The following is an 18,165-nucleotide window of genomic DNA, read 5'->3' as shown; positions in this document are numbered from 1 at the left end:
TTCCAGTCGGACCTCTTCAAAGCGCGTTCCTTCTGCTTCCGCATCTAGAGGAGAGTAGCGGTGTGATTTCGGAGGAGCGACTTTTCCATCAAAATGCAGGTTTGTAAAGCTCGATTTTCCCCTAATATTTGTGTTACGGAGTAAAACAATTACCGTAGGACATGTGTCAAGTAGATTCCGTCAAAAGTACTGATTTAATTGTAATGAAAATAGGAAATTGGGCGTGCCAGCTCTTAGCCTGCCCATTATGGTATGTCTTTCTGTGTCCCCTCATTCAATAAATGTATTATTTTGAATACATTACACTGGCTTCCAATACTCGATGTTGAATTACGTTTATATTTACCAATCATTTCGTTATTGTCGATTGTTTTGAACTGGATATCGTAAACAATTAATGATAACCACTACATTTAAATGATCTGCAAAAGCAACATGATTTTCGTGTCTAACCTCTTAACCGAGCTGATTTTCTTTGACATTATCCAAATCTAAAAACTTCAAAATAGCCAGAAGATCAAGAAGAAAACAAGGATGAGAACACGAACAAAAAAGCATCAAACAGTGACAAGCCACGAAAATGTGACAAAAACGCAATAAAAAAGCCATTTAAAAAAATCTAAAAATCATGTGACAAAAAGTGAAAAAGGTAACAATGTAAGTACAGTAAAAAAAAAATGACAAAAACTTAAAAAGAGTATCAGTATTTAATCAAAAAGAGACCTCGAATGCCACAAAAATGTGCCAAAAACACACAAAAAAAAATATCAACATAAGTGCAATAACAATACAAACAACAACAAAAATGTGCCAAAAACACACTAAAAAAAATATCAACATAAGTTCAATAACAATACAAACAACAACAAAAAGGTGACAAAAACTCAACAAAGTGATGGCAAGAATTAGATCGCAAAAAAAACGCAAAAAAGTGACAACAACATGGCACCATTTTAAGGAAAAAGATCCGTTTAGATCAGTTTTGTAGGCCTTAGCTTTCAAATAAGGCGTCACACTGGCCTACAGGCTGTAACCTTCGAGAAGCTTTTAGTTTTGGGCAAAACTGAATTGGAGGGAATACGGTCAGTTAAGGCGGGTCGATTGATACGATATAACTATTGGTTTGCTGAAAACCACAAAAGAGTACAGTTTTATTGATGAAAATCTATATCGTTTATATCTTGCTTTTTAATTTTAATATTTTGAACGTTCATATATCGATACGATAACGATATATCTTTCAGCCCTAGTTAGTACCACGTGCATCAGCGTGTAATGGCAAATAATGTGGCAAATAACAATGATGAGTTATAGACCTCACCACTATGACACCATCTGTTCCTCATTGGTGCTTTTTATGGTTGTCATTTTTTTGGGGCGAGGATGGAGAGTTTTTTTGCTACGGCTGAAACTTCTCTGGACATAAATGACTGTATGATGCTATCAGACAAAAAAATATTCAAATGATCTGCCTCAGGACCCAAATGAAGACACAGAGTGGAACGATATCCTCAGGAAAAAGGGGATCCTGCCTCCCAAAGAGACCCCCAAAGAGGATGAAGAAGAGGAGGAGCTGGCCCTTCAACAACAGTCTGTCGGTAAGAGTAGTAGTCAGTACCAACAAATACCTTTGGGTTAATTTAGAGAAAGTTTGACACACTTAATATGTTGTAATCCAGTGAAAACCTACGAGAGCATGACATTAGAAGAACTGGAGGACAATGAAGATGAGTTTGGTGAAGAAGATGAAGCAGCCATGGAAATGTACAGGTGAGGCCTCAGCTTTAAAACACTCCTGGTTTTCTCATATAAAAGATGGGTGACGGTAGAAAAACTGGCTTCATCGCCCTCTTCTTTTCATCATGGTGTTTGCTTACATCACAAAGCTTTTACATCTTGTGCAGACAGAAGCGCCTTGCTGAGTGGAAAGCTACCCAGATAAAGAACAAGTTTGGAGAAGTGGTTGAGATGTCGGGACAAGACTATGTCAAAGAGGTCAACAAGGCCGGGGAGGGCGTCTTTGTCGTGCTGCATCTATACAAACCTGGGTAAGCCTTGGCCAAGACTATTTACCCACCATGCCTGTGTTGGTAGTGTTGTAAAGCAGCTTTTGAGTGCCTACTTTACCCTGTACGTTTTTTTTTATCTGTCTCCAGTATTCCCCTGTGCACCTTGATAAACCAGCACCTGAGCGTTTTGGCGCGGAAGTTTCCTCAGACCAAGTTCCTGAAGTCCATCTCCACGACGTGCATCCCCAATTACCCCGACCACAACCTGCCCACCATCTTCGTCTACTTCGAGGGCGACATGAAGGCGCAGTTCATCGGGCCGCTCGTGTTCGGGGGCATGAACCTCAAACAGGACGGTGAGGAATGACGTGATGATGTGCAGCGTCACAAACGGGGCTGAGAGAATGCATTTTTGCCTCTTATGTTGCGCGTATTATTTGTAAGTAGTGGCAAAGTGTAATTGGGGGATGGGACGATAATGAAATTTAGTTTAAAAAAATCACTGAAACTGCAACTAATTTTACAGACATTATGGGAATTGGGTAACAAAATATTCCTCTTCATTGTCTCCTATAAATGTCATATTGAGTGAGACCTAATAAAGTATATTTAGTCAAATTCAACTCAAAACTCATCAAAAGAAAACAAAATTGCTGTAAATTAAACAGAGAACGAAAACCAGCGAATCTTTAGCCATAATCCTAGAAAGTCGTCGTTGCTGGTTTTATAACGTAGCATTACATGGTGAATTTAACGATTTTCTATTAGTGCGATAATCAGGATTATTAAAAAATGTGATCAATTAATTTCCTATTTTTTTTATCGCGATTAGCAACAATATTATTGTTTGTGTCCCATCCCTACGCATAATTAATGGTTGCAGATGTTGTAGAAGCTTGTCAATCATAGATAGGACTCGGTGCGGTTTAACAATACCAGTATGGTATTGGGGGAAAAAATGTAGGTTCTACTGGTATTGAAAAAATAGTAGTATTGAAAGCAGGAAACTTAAAAAAAAAGATCTTCTATCTTTGGAGACCAAGTTTTGATGCTGTTGGTCCATTTTTCCCCATTTTTTATTTTATTTTTTGACTTTATTAAGTTAATTTTCGCCCCGGTCTTTGTACACATTTTGTTCATATTTTTGCTCCAATTTTTTCTTGTTTTTCGATTTTCCCCCAAAATTGTTGCTCTTTTTTTTTTTTCACTAATATTTGCCAATTTTCTTTTCTATTCTCACCCATTTTTTCCCCCAAATTCTTTCCCATTTTTGCCCCATTGTCTCCCCTATATATTTTATTTTATTTTTTGCACAATTTTTCTTATTTTTGCCACACTTTCTCAAAGTGTTTCCCAATTTTTTTCTCCACACATTTCAGATGAACTCGATATTGTAAATTTGCAGATCTTCTTAACATTAACGTTCTGTTTTCCGGTTCTAGATGACAAATATTTTAGTAAGGTATTGCTCACGTATCGGTATCGAATAACCAAGTATCGAAAAGCCCTAAGCATATATGACAAATTCTGTTACTTACAGTGAATAAAATAGATTAAATCAATGCTTCTCAAACTTTTTTACTCAAACTTCTCAAACAGCGAGTAACACCCCATCAAATGTTCCACCAGTACCAGGAGACCAGGCTCAATATCAAATCAGGCCCAAACCAGGTCTAAGAAGGCCTAGAATAGACAAAATGTGTGTTTGTAGGCACTGCCGCGAAATGCACACAAAACCAAATCAAAGGCAGTTTCTGATGCCACAGTGCTCATGACCTTTTAATTACACAGCCTAACGTGTTCTGTTTTTTTCGTGTCCCGTGCAGAGCTGGAGTGGAGGTTGTCAGAATCCGGCGCAGTGAAAACAGACCTGGAAGAAAACCCCAAAAAACAGATCGAGGACAAACTCATGTCGTCGATCAGAACTTCGCTGCCGACGAGAAAAGACAGTGACGACAGTGACGAGGACTATTAACATGAAGGGAAAGTCAAAACGGCAGCTTCACGCACTCCAGAGAACTGTCAAATCACCTCTCCAGAGCAAAAGGAAGACAAAACAAGTGTCAAAAGCCTAAAAACAGAAGCTGTGTGTCTATGTTTTGCTCATGGGCACATCAGCAGGACACTGATAGAAAGTTTTACACCTTCTCTTGTCAAAGCCTTTCCTTTTTTTCATACAAATGTCACCACAATGAGCCTCAACAAATGCTTCAAAGACAAATTAGATATTTTTATTATGTTCATGTGTCAAAAATCTACATTAAATACATTTAAAACAACAAGTTTCTTTGCCACAATTATCATGCCGGGTTTCGGTGCATGCGTTTTTATTAACAGGCAGTTTATCACCGTTGGTCATATAGGTTTGATTGAAACATTTGATTGTATTTTCAGACAGTAACGAGATGGTTTCTTTCAAAGTGCTACTTAGGAGAATTACATTTGCGGGCAAGTGGATACATTATGTAGAGATAGGCCAGTATTTTGTAATGGAGGAGGTCTAATATACCCATGGGTAAGCAATTTATTCTCTTTAGGCAAGAACAGCACACTTTCAGTCTGAAGAAGCCAGCCACAGCAATAAAGATGATGACGACAGGGCAAAAACACGAAAAACGTCGCCACAAGACACATGCTCTTCATATTTTGGACCACTTCTGGCTGTGGCGATGTTTCATTAAGATTCTGCAATGTCAAAAGGTTTATTTCCATCCAGTGCTGCATTCATTTTCCACCAAGAGCTTGTTGTGATGATGGGAGAGTGTGACTACAGCGCAAAGCCTTCTCCAGCACATCCCAAAGATCCTCAATGGGATTAAGATCTGGACTCTGCGGCGGCCGATCCATCTCATGCTCCCTGAATCACTCTTTCACAGCATGAGCCTGATGAATCCTGGCATTGTCATCTCGGAAGAAGAAATCCAACCCTGTTCAGGTCGTCAGCTGATCTCATTCTTTGGGCACATAGTGTTGCTCAGTCTAGACCTGACTTAGACCGACTTATACTTTTGGTCATGTGGTGTTTTTACATTACTAATAACGTGTGTGTTTGTGCTGTCCTGGCTGTGCTACTCCTGGCTTGTAATTTGATATGCAGCATCCTTAATAAAATAGGCAGTGAAGTACTGCGCTAAAAATACACACAGCGTCTTTGGAATTGCCCATATCTGGACATGATCGGAGCAGCCAGGGGGGAAAACAAATAGGGGAAAAAACTAAACTTCTGCTGAATTATGAATTTATCTTTCTTCTCAATGAAAATACAGACATGGAGAGAAGCAAAGTGGTTCAACAGCACAAAAATACAGAAGAAACAGTCAGCTAATGTTAGCCTCATGCTATATGCTAACGATAGCTACAATTGCCATTTTTTCGCTTCTACTGGACAATCGGCTGTGAAAAAAACATCCATATGGACCCGACTTTGACTTGACTTGACTTGTGTGTGATAAATATGTTAACCCCTTAACTCCCACCTGAACCGAGCACATTTTCTCCAGTTTGGCTTTACCCCAATCCAAAAGCTGTCAAACATTGACAAAAAAGTGACGAAAAATTGATGAAAAAGTGGCAAAAATGTCACAAGAAATAAATAAAAAATTGACGAAAAAAATGACAAAAATGTGACAAAAATATGATAAAAATTGGACAAAAAAATGACAAAAAAATTGATAAAAATGTGACAAAAAATGACAAAAAAGTTACAAAAATGTGTTCAATACCCAACAAAAAAAAATGATGGAAAAATCTGTCATTTGTCATTTTTTTGTCTGTTGACGTGAGGAAAAAGATCCTTTCGGTTCAGGCGGGAGTTAAGATTAATGTCCAGCAGAAAACGACCAAAAAGCGTGAAAAATGGCGATTCCCAAAACATACTTCCTTCCCCTTCGGCTCAGCCACGCCCCCTTGTATGAAGCGTTGCCGTTAGAAACATAACCAGCTCCAGTCACTCCGTCTGTTCCCATCTTCAGATTGTGCCACTTTTAAGAAAACTTTGCTCCGAAAGAACCAAATGGGACCACATTTACAAAATACTGACCAATCTGTTGTTTAATCAAGCAGGAAGACACATGGGAGCCATGGCAGTACGATGCTGTGTTTTGCAAATTTACAATCTTAATTTATTTCTGAGGCAAAGACGAATCTGTGAGGCTGCCTTCCGTCCTTCGCTCCTCTAGTTTTTGGGTTATCTGTCCATGATCTCTTCTGGATGTCACAAAAGTCCCCTCCTCCTCTTCTTCTTCTTCTTCTTCTTCTGGGGTGTAATTTTGTTGCTTTGGCGCAGACATTTTTCTTAGAACACCTCCTCCGGCAGTTCCCTAATCTGCTCATCATTAAGAAGACAGAGATAAGAAGCCGTGTCAGTGATAATTGAGGATAAACACATTTGTATCCGCTGTTTTGCCTAATCACTTGTCTGTCTAACCTGGTTTTCAGTGACTAAGCTGCGCAGCTAAGTGCTTAATCTGAGGCATCACTTAAACAACTTTGGTAAACTTAGCGAGTATGTACCCAAACGTTGAAAACAGAAGGTAAGAGGGTAAGTCTGATGTGCATTTTTAACATTTTGTGTGATGAGTTTTCTTACCAAAAGTAGCACTTTCTTTTTCCGTTGGGAAAGTTTCGGAGACAGTCGCATCAGAGGGTGAACTGACTGAGTCTGTCAACGATGTGAAACAAAAGGAAATTACAAAACACATCATCAAGAAGACATCTGTATAAAAGTGCACTAGAACTTTACACTTAAGAGATATTACAGGGGAGATAAGTAACAAAATCATTTACAGTTACGGCAAATATTCAGATTTGTATCAGTTTAATGCTGTAAAGGGGCTTTACCTTGCTCCAGTGTTAATTTTGACAACATATTTTATTTTAGTTTTAGTCTTCCGTCTTTTGACTAAAATGTAATTTAATTTTAGTCAAGATTTAGTCAAAAAAAACGTTTTCAATTTTTGTCTAGTTTTAGTCGACTAAAATTAAGACTAATTTAGTCGACTTATATTTATAATATTAATTATAATCATATTTAATCTTGTTCCTCTGCTTCATGGAGCTGCTCCACATGATAAAGCTCAGAGCTGATCCTTTGGCAGAGAATTTACATGATCTGAGGCTTTTTCAGACGGTCAATAGAAGTTTGGATGATTTTAGTTTCTCCCTTTCATTTTTATTTAGTCTTATTTTAGTCGACTAAAATATCTGGACATTTTAGTTATAGTTTTAGTCACATGACAAACTTTTAATTTAGTTTAAGTCCAATTTTAGTCGTCAAAAATAACACTTATTTTAGTCGACGAAATTAACACTGCCTTGCTCATCTATACTTTTCACTCTCTATCCTTGTTATAGTGTTTCCTTGTTTATGTGTTTTATTTACATTCATAGGGAGTAATACTGCACATTGTCTCTATCTTATTTTTTTTTTCTTTGTAGAACAAAGGAATTGGGATGTTTCGAATGGTGATAGTTATAGGTTTGGGCCACAACACAAAAACCTATCTCTCTGCCATGGTTTGGAAACTGGAAAAACTGGTCTCATTCACCCAATGCAGTTTTTGTCTACGATGTTTATAACCGGTTTGGTGAGAGATATCAATACCTACTTTTTCCTGGTTAGACATTTATGAATTATTTTACTTCTGTGAGATGAGGAACCTTACACCATACTGTGCTTCTGCCTCATCATACACATTTAAAATTAATTGCAACTTTAACCCCCTTTTTGTCATTTCACATGCTAAAACAATTACTAGCAGTAGTAGTACTAATCATTAAATACTACATATATTACATAAAAACCCGTCACTTGCACTTACAGGCGAGACACTGCAGGTGAATAGGGAAACTTTTTCAATGTAGAGTTATTCATTTGAAACTTCTGCTGTAGATTACTGACATAAGGGGAATAAAATCTATTGCAAGTTTTATGCTTTCATATATAAATAGGCCTTTATGCCTAAAAATGCCAAAAATGTACCATATATTCGGTGACAAAATCTGAATAATGGATCAAGCCAGGTTTAAATGTTTGGTTTTACTATTATATTAGATACAAAGACTTTTTCAGACAGGATTTTGGATATCTTGTTTAGTTTTAAAATAAGCTGTTTATTAGTGGAAACATCTCTAAAAGTTAAACATTTGCCTTAAAGGGGCTAGACGCAAGTTAGCCGTTTTACTACTTACTTACTACTGCCACCTCAGGTCATACGTGTAACTGCACCTTCTATATTAAGCTCGTTCATGACGGCACTTCGGACCGAATTAACACCTTTTTGAGTGACAGTGCAGGATCTTAGAGGCAGTTGTGGTGAACAGGTCTGAGCTCATTCTACACATAGGACATTGTTGGAACATGTAGGGCAGGGTTGTCCAAACTTTTTTCACCGAGGGCCGTGTATTGACATGTATAAGGCATGGAGGGCCACAGATCAATGGTCAATGCATTCAAACATTCAACTGCGTGTATTTAAGATTGGTTTAAACCATTCCCCACACTTGTATTTAGGCTTGGAACCATCATGCTAGCTCAGTCTCACAATAAAAGTAAATTTTTTTTTTTAATTGTGCGGAATTATTAAAATTGCCGGGAAAATTATCATCTCTGGCCATGTGTCAATAAAACAAGAAGCCTGAGGGCCACCAAAAATTGGTCTGAGAGCCGCATTTGGCCCTCGGGCCGCACTTTGGACACCCCTGATGTAGGGGGTGGAAAATACTTAATTTTAAACTCTGTATAGTCCCTTTAATTTTTGAAATTCAAAACTCACTAAATCAAATTAGGTGTTAAATGTTTAAAAATCCCCCAGAAAAAATGATATAAATATTGTTTAGTCCAAGGCTGGAAATGTAAAGTCTGTAGGAGCTGCATGTGGAGATATTGTTGCACTAATGTGATAAAAAATAAAAAAGGCATTTTGAGGGAAATGGCCCTTGAAATTTCCCAAAACATTAAATCAGTGCAATTATTAAACATGTTGTGTTTGGGTATTTTTTGTGTGAAATTTTACATGTTAAGGGAACAATTTGACCCCATACCTGAACATTTAAATCCCCTTAATGCACATTTATAAACCCAGATAATTTGACCTCGAGAATCGTGTCATGTCGCCTTGTTTTCGGGACACTGAGCAGATGTCGTGTGTCTGTTGGACCCTTAACTAATAAAAACAGGTTGTTTGTTAAAAGCCGCTCACCTCCTGCTGTAAGGCCCCCACCGAGTTACGAGCTTTCGAATAATGAAACAAGAACTGCAGGGGGGGGAAAAAACAGGACAAACCTCAATGTACTGCACCATAGCAAACGTCAATTACAACATGGAGCGATAGAGAACTTACTCTTTTGAAAACATTCTGGACTTGTTCCTAGAAAGAGAGGACAAATCGATGAATGAGTGTCGTTTTGTGCGGAACAGGATTTATTTAGGACGTGTGTAATATTGTCAAGCAATAAGAGTCTCCCGAAGATCTAATGTCAATTGATTTTACAGAACAGTCAATAGCTTTGACAAAATGTGCACATAAGTTTAACGCTGTAACAGTTGGTCAGGTGCTCCCATTCGTGTTAAACAATACCTTTTTGCCAATACATCGTGATATCTTCAAACACTAAAGCTTTCCTTATGATGCACATATTACTGACGGACACTTTAGGTCAATTAGGTTAAAAAAAAAAGTTCATCCTTACAGTATCATCTAACCTATCATCTTCTCAAAAATAGCAAAAGGGTGTGAGATATTCTTTAACCTCTTAAGTCCCGCCTGAACCGAGAGCATCTTTTTCCTCACGTCATCAGATTTTTTTCCCATAATTTTTTTGTTGGGTACTCAACTAATTTTTGTAACTTTTTGGTCATTTTTTGGTCCATTTTTTATCCATTTTTTTTTTATTTATTGTCACATTTTTGTCATTTTTTAGTCACATTTTTTACATTTTTTGTCACATTTTTGTCACTTTTTTGGTCAATTTTTTATGTTTTTTGTTGTTATTTGCATTGTTTTTTCCTTCTTTAATAGATATACCCCACCGTATTTAACCTCTTAACTCCCGCCTGAACCGAGAGGATCTTTTTCCTCACGTCATCAGATTTTTTTCCATCATTTTTTTGTTGTGTATTCAACTCATTTTTGTAACTTTTTTGTAACTTTTTATAATTTTTTTTGTCATTTTTTTGTCATTTTATTTATTTATTTATTTATTTATTTTTTGTCAAATTTTTATCACATTTTTGTCATTTTTTGTAGCATTTTGTCACATTTTTGTCTTTTTTTTGGTCATTTTGGTCACATTTTTGTCATTTTTTCCCCTGTTTTTTTTTTTTTTTAAATCAAATTTTGGTAATTTTTTTAATCACATTTTGTCACATTTTTGTCATTTTTTCATCAATTTTTTGTCAATTTCATGTGACATTTTTGTGACATTTTTGCCACTTTTTCATCAATTTTTCGTCACTTTTTTGTCAATGTTCTCTCACTTTTTTGTCACATTTCCATCATTGTTTTCGTCTCAGTTTTGTTGCTATTTTCACAGCTTTTTTCCAGAAGCTTTTGGACTGGGGTAAAGCCAAACTGGAGAAAATGTGCTCGGTTCAGGTGGGAGTTAAGGGGTTAATTGTATATAATGGTGCTGTCTTTGTGATGTCCACCAAATAGGAATAATGACAATGTATTATAGTTGTACCTGTTTGAACTTCATCTGTAATTTCAGCTTCAGACAGGCATCACCTGTATCCGATTCATCACTTTTCCACTGCAAAACCACGCTTTTTAGACACTGACCCATCGCAAACTGGGAGAACCCTTGAAAATCTGCACTAAACCAGTTCTGAAGCACCTCTAATGCTGACGACTGGAGACTGGGAACATCCCACAAGAGCTGCAGTTTTGGAGATAAGTCTTATAACAATGTCTATAATGTTATCGTGCCAATTTTTCCTGGTTCTAACACATCAGCTTTTGAGGAAGAGTTCACTTGAGCCTCATCTTTTGCATGTATTGTATCAGGAATGGTTAAAAGCCTGAGCTAAAACACTGTGACACCACCATTAACCTCTTACCACCCGCCTGAACCAAATGCATTCTGTCCTCTTTGGCTATTATATAGGTTTGTGTAACACCTCATTTGAAAGCTAAGACCCACAAGACTAATCTTTTTCCTTGCGTTGTTGCTGTTTTGTGTCGCCTTTTTCATGTTTTTTTTGTTGTCACATTTTTGTTTCATTTTTGTCACTTTTTTGTTGAATTTTTGTCACATTTTTGTTGATTTTTTGTCTTTTTTTTTTCATTTCTGTCACTTTTTGGTTGAATTTTTTTTCACATTTTTGTTGAATTTTTGTCACATTTCTGTTGAGTTTTTTTCTCTTTTTTGTTGCGTTTACATCCTTGTTTTCTTCTCATTTTTTGTGGCTGTTTTGGTGCTTTTTTCCCAAGAAGCTTTTTGATTAGGGTAAAGCCAAAGAAGAAAATGGGATCCGTGCAGGTGGGAGTTAAGAGGTTAAACAGCTTGCTAGCTCCTTATCAAATAAACAATAGATAAATAAATACTTCTGCATCACACACATAACAGTATAGTGTGGTTATGTGCAGATTCTTACCTCATTTTGATCTCTCCATACATAGTCATTCATATCTGGATTCTGGAGATCTCGAATCTGCAAATTACAGAATGCACAGGTTTTACTCAACAGTCAGAGAGCATTTTATTCAGCTAACTCTTAACCTAATGAGCTAAAGAGTGAGCACAAGCTGGATAAAAGCATATTTTGGGGGGGTCATGTTGCACATCCAATTTACAATGTGAAACTGTCAGTGGTACTGTATTAGGGTCCCAAATCTGATATGTAGATGAGAGAATCCTGTGTGAGTAATTATTGGTCAAATTATCTACAAATTATCTACAAGACAAGACTTAAAAATAGTGTCAAGACAGAGTGAAATAGTGCTCAAGACAGAGCCAGTGAAAACAAGACTTAAAAATAGTGCTCAAGACAGAGTGAAATAGTGCTCAAGACAGAGCGAGTCAAAAATAGACTTAAAAATAGTGCTCAAGACAGAGTGAAATAGTGCTCAAGACAGAGCCAGTGAAAACAAGACTTAAAAATAGTGCTCAAGACAGAGTGAAATAGTGCTCAAGACAGAGCGAGTCAAAAATAGACTTAAAAATAGTGCTCAAGACAGAGTGAAATAGTGCTCAAGACAGAGCGAGTGAAAACAAGACTTAAAAATAGTGTCAAGACAGAGTGAAATAGTGCTCAAGACAGAGCGAGTCAAAAATAGACTTAAAAATAGTGCTCAAGACAGAGTGAAATAGTGCTCAAGACAGAGCGAGTCAAAACAAGACTTAAAAATAGTGCTCAAGACAGAGCGAGTCAAAACAAGACTTAAAAATGCATATAACTGAAAGTATTTTATCTACACTCTTGCCTCTTACTGTCAATTATTAATTCTATGTTGATGTTTTTATTGATTGTATTTGTTTTTCTTATATTTTATGCTGCTTTAACTGTGAAGCACTTTGAATTGCCTTGTGTATGAATTGTGCTCTACAAATAAACTTGCCTTGCCTTGCCATTACTGCTGATCCACTTTTGGACTCGTTTTGCACATGAGCAAACGCTTGGTACCGAATTGCTCGTCTATTTCATTGTTTGACATCTGTCTTGGTCATTTTAAAGATGCTCCTTGTTTGATTATGTCAGCATTTCTTGTGACGCCATTTTTTTCCTGTCCAACAAAATGATTGAGTGACATCCCAGTAACTTTTAATGGATAAATGGCACAATAACGATCCATGCTTAGAAACTACTTATACAATTTCAGTAATTTGTACAAAAACTACATTTTCAGAAATCACTGATTGCAATATTGATTATGTGTTACTTGTTAAAATTTAAATATATGGGGTCTATATTGTTTATCCACGTCTAAAACTAAAGGAACTGACTTTTTATACATTGGCTTTTAGATATAGCTCTGACCATCATGTTGAATTTGTCTCTTGGCTTTTATTTTCATGGCATCATACTGTTTTTACTGTATTTATTGATAGCGCACCCTTTTGTGTCTCTGGAAAGTACCTTGAATTGTAATTTGTATGGAAGGTGCTATACAAATGAATTACTGTCATTATTATTATTAGTAAGTTTAAAGTAAGTCTGCATTTCATATAAAGATTAACTTAGCGTGTCATTCTTAAAGGGATTAGATGGAAGTTTACATTAGTATACTCACTACTGCCACCTCAGGTCTTACGTGTAACTGCAGTTTCTATATTAAGCTCGTGCATGACGGCACTTCAGACCCGAATTAACACCTTTTTGACTGACGGGATTTTAGAGGCAGTTGTGGTGAACAGGTCTGGGCTTTTTCTACACATTAGGACATGGCTGGAACATGTGGGAGGAAAATACTTAATTTTAACATTTTTAAACCCTGTATAGTCCCTTTAATAACTGAAATCTACCCAAATGTATCAACCTTTTCATTCTCAGCCCTTGTTAATCGTCCCACATACATTAGCTCCTGTTATTGTGCGATTGGAAACCTCGCTGGATACTAATTAGCGCTGTTTACTTGTTTACGACTCATCCTTTACTTCACTCTATGACTTTGCGTCGTCCCAGGAGGCTTCATTGGTCTGACAGCTACCCAACCACAACCAAACTCCAGCAGCGTCACAGGAACAATTCCACATACTCTTTGCGCAGATAAAAAAACAAGTGATAAATACTACGTAGATGCCTTTTCCCCCTGACCCAAACACGTATAACAAACGAGGTGTGACGCACCTTTCTTAACTGCACAGCGCCTTCCCATCCGCTGTATGGTCTGGCGTCTGTAAAACAAAACAAAAATCATGAACACAGAGTACATGCAGTGCGGTTCAGGTATCTTCAGGTGGAGCAAGATCACTTGATTCTTTTATCCAAATAGATTTATTGAATTTACAGTTAAAATCACCTTGGTCACTCACACTTTGTTCCCTCATACCCTTAACTGCATTCATCCACTCACTCGTTCACTCTGTCACGCACACATTCACACTTGAGGAGAGAGGCACAATGGAGGCTTCAAACTAAAGGCTGACAGTGGTATAGAGACAATACATTATTTGAGAGAATACTCAGATACTGTATATATCCATCCATCCTGTACTGGCTCAGGATCAGCAGAGGATCCAGCCCATAACAAGATGGATGAGTATTGCTCGGCATCAAGGGAGCCCAGGAAGCAATCGCTGGATCACTTCCTGGGGACCCCCTCAGCCGTTCACACGGAGGCACTCAAAAAGGAAAGTAAAAAAAAAAAATATATATATATATATATATATATATATATATATATATATATATATATATATATATATATATATATATATATATATATATTCACCTTCATAACTATACAAAAGTATAACAGTAAAAATTATTTGAAACCATCATACAGAGAGAAATAAGTGTAAACATGATAAGGAAACATTAAAAAATTAAAAAAGAATTATATGTAGAAAAATATATATTAGGGAGAAGAAGAAAAAAAAAATGCCAACAAGTTAGGAGTCAATATATTTCAATAAAGGATTTTGATTTGAATTGATTCTTTTTAAATCATTTCATTTCCACTTTAGTAGTGAATTAAATGTATCTGGTCAAGACATGGTTTACACCCAGTACACATTTTAGTCCAATTAAGATTTATTTCAGAGATCTTGATCTGGGCCTCGTGGAACTTGGAAGGCTACGTATTTTGTGAGGTGGTGCTCAGTTTGAAAAGTTTGAACCATTTGCTTTATGCTCTGATGACGGCCTGCAGATGGTGGATGAAACTGACTTGACGGGCTCGATGGGCGGACTATAAAAAGGACAGGCCTTCAGAGACTGAGGGGGGGCATACATTGATGCTCCAAGACAGTGGTTCCCAAAGTTTCCCGAAAAGTCTGGGAACCGGTGCTACACGACAGGGGTGTGGAGGGCCGATTTCCTTCATCGTCAAAAGACCGAGGGCTGAACCCCCCTAACTGTAGCTCGAGGTAAAGGACAACTTTCTACAAATGCCAGTGTTGTGCATCTTAATTGGGTGTTCTACTGCAGCCTGTCAAGAAAACAAATTTGATTCGATATATTGAGGCAGGAAATTATCGCGATAAACGATGTTGTTGACTCGTGATACTGTCAATTCTCAGGCATAAAAATAAAAATCCATCCATCCATCTCCCGCACACAAGAATCAAACTGCCCCAACCTTTGACTAAATAAGCAAATACAGATCAAATACTGTGCATACTCATTTAACAATATCATAATTTCAATTCCCCCACATTTGAGATCATCTTTACATCCCCTCAACGACACGCTGCTTATTTACAGCCGGTAAAACTGGAGCAACACAATGAACTACATCTCTCATAACATTAGCGGAGCGTGTGTCAGTGCGGTGTCCGATTTCACATTTCTGCCGTGGCTCTGAATCAAATTGATGGGAAAACCTCACTGTGTCGGACCAAAGGTCTTTAATAAGTAATAAGGCATTAAAAGCAGCGCTGCTTTGTGAAATGTGGGGTTGTAAAAACCAAACGACAAATCTGTAGTGCTGCTGTCCACAATAATGTATTTAAGTCAGTCAGTCAAAACACATGTATGGAAAACAAAGGCCATTGTGAGATGAATGTGAGGAAAAAGATAAAACAATGTGAACATAATTGGTAGCTAAACTGAGACACTGTACGGCTTATGTGGCTGTTAAATACTGATCAATAATGTGATTTTTTGCTACATTTCAATGGTAAAGATAAGGGAAAAAACTAACGAAGGCTCTATATCTCCAATATTCTGGTCAAGACATTTCACATGTGCCCTGACAGTGTGAAAATGAATCTGTTCAGAAGCTACTGCACACCTCTGTACACAGCTCCACTTTCAGGATGCTATGAAACAAGCCCAGGTCCAGTAGTGCCAGTCTGCTGCTCTGCAAGACTCGTGTCAACAGCTTTCAGGCACTAATGAGAACTTTGTATTTTAAATTCATTTGTTGAGCTCTGTGAACTCCGTGGTGGTGAACCCCAGGTCTTGTGCTGTGCGGTACCAGTCTTCTTTATGGAATCATTGATATAGCTGTCTTTTATAATCTTGTATGTATTGTTTTATGTGAGTCTTGTCTTTGGGTGTTTGTATGGTTGTGTGTATATTTCTTTTTATACTATGGATCTCGAGTCTGGATAAAGAATGATGATGATATATCTAAATAAATCTGAAAGTGTTTGCATTAGGGTTGCACAAGATTGGATAAACACATTATGGAGAAGACGGATTTATGAACTGCTTAACTATTCAACAATCACACACATTTCAAATTGTGACCTCATTGCATTTCATTTGAGAGGATATACAGTATAAAGGAGACTATTTAAGTTTGCAGATTAGGCCACACTGTATATATTCTGAATTGTGGAACGATCAGATTAACAGTTACAGTCATCGGCACTTACTAAATCCAGTAGATGTTTCCATTGAAAGCGTTTTTTTACATATTACAAATGTTTGGACAATGTCTCCTGACCACAGGAGACATCCAGGTCGTTATTCTTTCACCCAAAGGATCAGGATGAAATAAGTAAATGTTAAACTCTGGATAAAGCTGGCTTTTAACCCCTTACCTCCCACCTGAACTGAGCACATTTTCTCCAGTTTGGCTTTACCCCAGTCCAAAAGCTTCTGGAAAAAAGCTGTGGAAAATAGCAACAAAACTGAGACGAAAACAATGATGGAAATGTGACAAAAAAGTGAAAAAACATTGACAAGAAAGTGACGAAAAATTGATGAAAAAGTGGTGAAAATGTCACAAAAATGTCACAAGAAAATGACCAAAAATGGAAGAAAAAATGACAAAAATGAGACAAAAAAAATGACAAAAATTTGACAAAAAAATGACAGAAATATGACCAAAAAAAATACAAAAATTTGACGACAAACGTGACAAAAAATGACCAAAAAATGACAAAAAAGTTACATCCAACAAAAAAATGATGGAAAAAAAAATCTGATGATGTGAGGAAAAAGATCCACTCAGTTCAGGCGGGAGTTAAGAGGTTAAAGAATCATTTTTGTTCAGTGAATGTTGATTAAAATGGTCATTCTTTCTCATGCTACCCTAATTTCAACAGGAAAATGAACGAATGACACTTTCTGCACTTGGAAAATATACTGAAGACTTTCTAAAAGAAAGATTGTCTTGAAATAAATATATATTACAATTAAACTGAGGAAAAAAAGTTTGCTTCAGTGCCCAAAGCATAACTTATATCTCCTGTAAGGATGAGGCAAAGACGCGTCCTTTACGCACACTTTACGCAAGACCTTTTTGACGGTTCAGAGTGAAAAGTCCTACCTGTAGCGCTCCAGCATCCGAGGCACCAGAGCAAACACAAAACACAAAGTTGTCTGATGGAGGGCACGGTCATCCTTGCTCTGTGGTGGGATTAAAAAGTGCGTTTCCTGTTGTTTTGTTCCAAAGATTTTCGGCTCCAACTTGGTTCTTTTCCGCGGTTCGGTCCTTGTCTTTCCTCTCCCCCGTCTCCTGCTCGGTTAAAAGCGCGCACAACTTCGGAGCTTCTCACGGACATGTTTCCTTTGCCCAGGCCCCGCCCCCTCCCCCTCGGTCATCATCATCATCATCATCATCATCTGCGACGTGCCCGGTTGCGCAAATGGAGGAACACGCCGTTTTACCCCCCCCAGACTCCGGCGCTTAATTCTCCCACAGGTTCATCATCCCCACGCAGCATTACGCATGACCTACTACGATTGCACTGTATTGATCAGGTTCGAGTAACGGACATTTGCAGAGTAGGACGACTTGTGCCACGCGTTAGTTTGTCTCAGTGCTGCAAAATCAATATGGTAAAAGTAGCCCAGGCGTGTGTCATCAAGCGCTAACTGGACACAGGGGCAAACCTCTGGCATATAGGCTTGGATTCCCGTAAAGATGCGATGTAGTTCTGACTCACTATATGGTGTCAAATCACGAGTAATTTAAATATAAATTATTCCAGTCTTTAATACAGGAACAAACAAAGTACTTGAGGAAAAGTACAGATACAGGGTGCAGCTGTCCCTCTTTTGGTTGCAGTGCACAGCCATTTGTCCCTCTGTCCCACCTAT

General features: G+C 37.5%; 2 protein-coding genes across 2 annotated transcripts; one reads left to right on the top strand and one right to left on the bottom strand.

Annotated features, from left to right (window-relative positions):
- On the top strand, window positions 1–4,442 carry pdcl3 (phosducin-like 3). The gene is made up of 6 exons (XM_079563586.1): window positions 1–99; window positions 1,478–1,598; window positions 1,680–1,770; window positions 1,905–2,048; window positions 2,157–2,365; window positions 3,836–4,442. The coding sequence occupies exons 1-6, from the start codon at window positions 94–96 to the stop codon at window positions 3,982–3,984; spliced, it is 720 nt and encodes a 239-aa protein (XP_079419712.1). The 5' UTR covers window positions 1–93; the 3' UTR covers window positions 3,985–4,442.
- A 938-nt stretch (window positions 4,443–5,380) lies between these two features.
- On the bottom strand, window positions 5,381–17,641 carry nms (neuromedin S). The gene is made up of 8 exons (XM_079563513.1): window positions 17,393–17,641; window positions 13,798–13,844; window positions 11,605–11,661; window positions 9,350–9,376; window positions 9,209–9,262; window positions 6,598–6,669; window positions 5,847–6,333; window positions 5,381–5,473 (listed from the first exon to the last, which is right to left on the bottom strand). The coding sequence occupies exons 1-7, from the start codon at window positions 17,463–17,465 to the stop codon at window positions 6,304–6,306; spliced, it is 360 nt and encodes a 119-aa protein (XP_079419639.1). The 5' UTR covers window positions 17,466–17,641; the 3' UTR covers window positions 5,381–5,473; window positions 5,847–6,303.
- Window positions 17,642–18,165: the final 524 nt, after the last annotated feature.

The sequence above is a fragment of the Gobius niger genome (genome assembly GCF_951799975.1).
Source record: "Gobius niger genome assembly, chromosome: 9".
In the NCBI taxonomy this organism is placed as follows: domain Eukaryota; kingdom Metazoa; phylum Chordata; class Actinopteri; order Gobiiformes; family Gobiidae; genus Gobius; species Gobius niger.
This window is presented reverse-complemented; position numbering and strand designations above follow the sequence as displayed.

Coding starts and splice junctions, on each gene's coding strand:
- pdcl3 (XM_079563586.1), top strand. Junction 1,599..1,679: donor CCTTCAACAACAGTCTGTCG/GTAAGAGTAGTA, acceptor GTTGTAATCCAG/TGAAAACCTACGAGAGCATG. Junction 2,366..3,835: donor CATGAACCTCAAACAGGACG/GTGAGGAATGAC, acceptor TGTCCCGTGCAG/AGCTGGAGTGGAGGTTGTCA.
- nms (XM_079563513.1), bottom strand. CDS start 17,465: ATGACCGTGCCCTCCATCAGACAACTTTGTGTTTTGTGTTTGCTCTGG. Junction 11,662..13,797: donor GCGCTGTGCAGTTAAGAAAG/GTGCGTCACACC, acceptor TGTAATTTGCAG/ATTCGAGATCTCCAGAATCC. Junction 6,334..6,597: donor AAAAGAAAGTGCTACTTTTG/GTAAGAAAACTC, acceptor AATGATGAGCAG/ATTAGGGAACTGCCGGAGGA.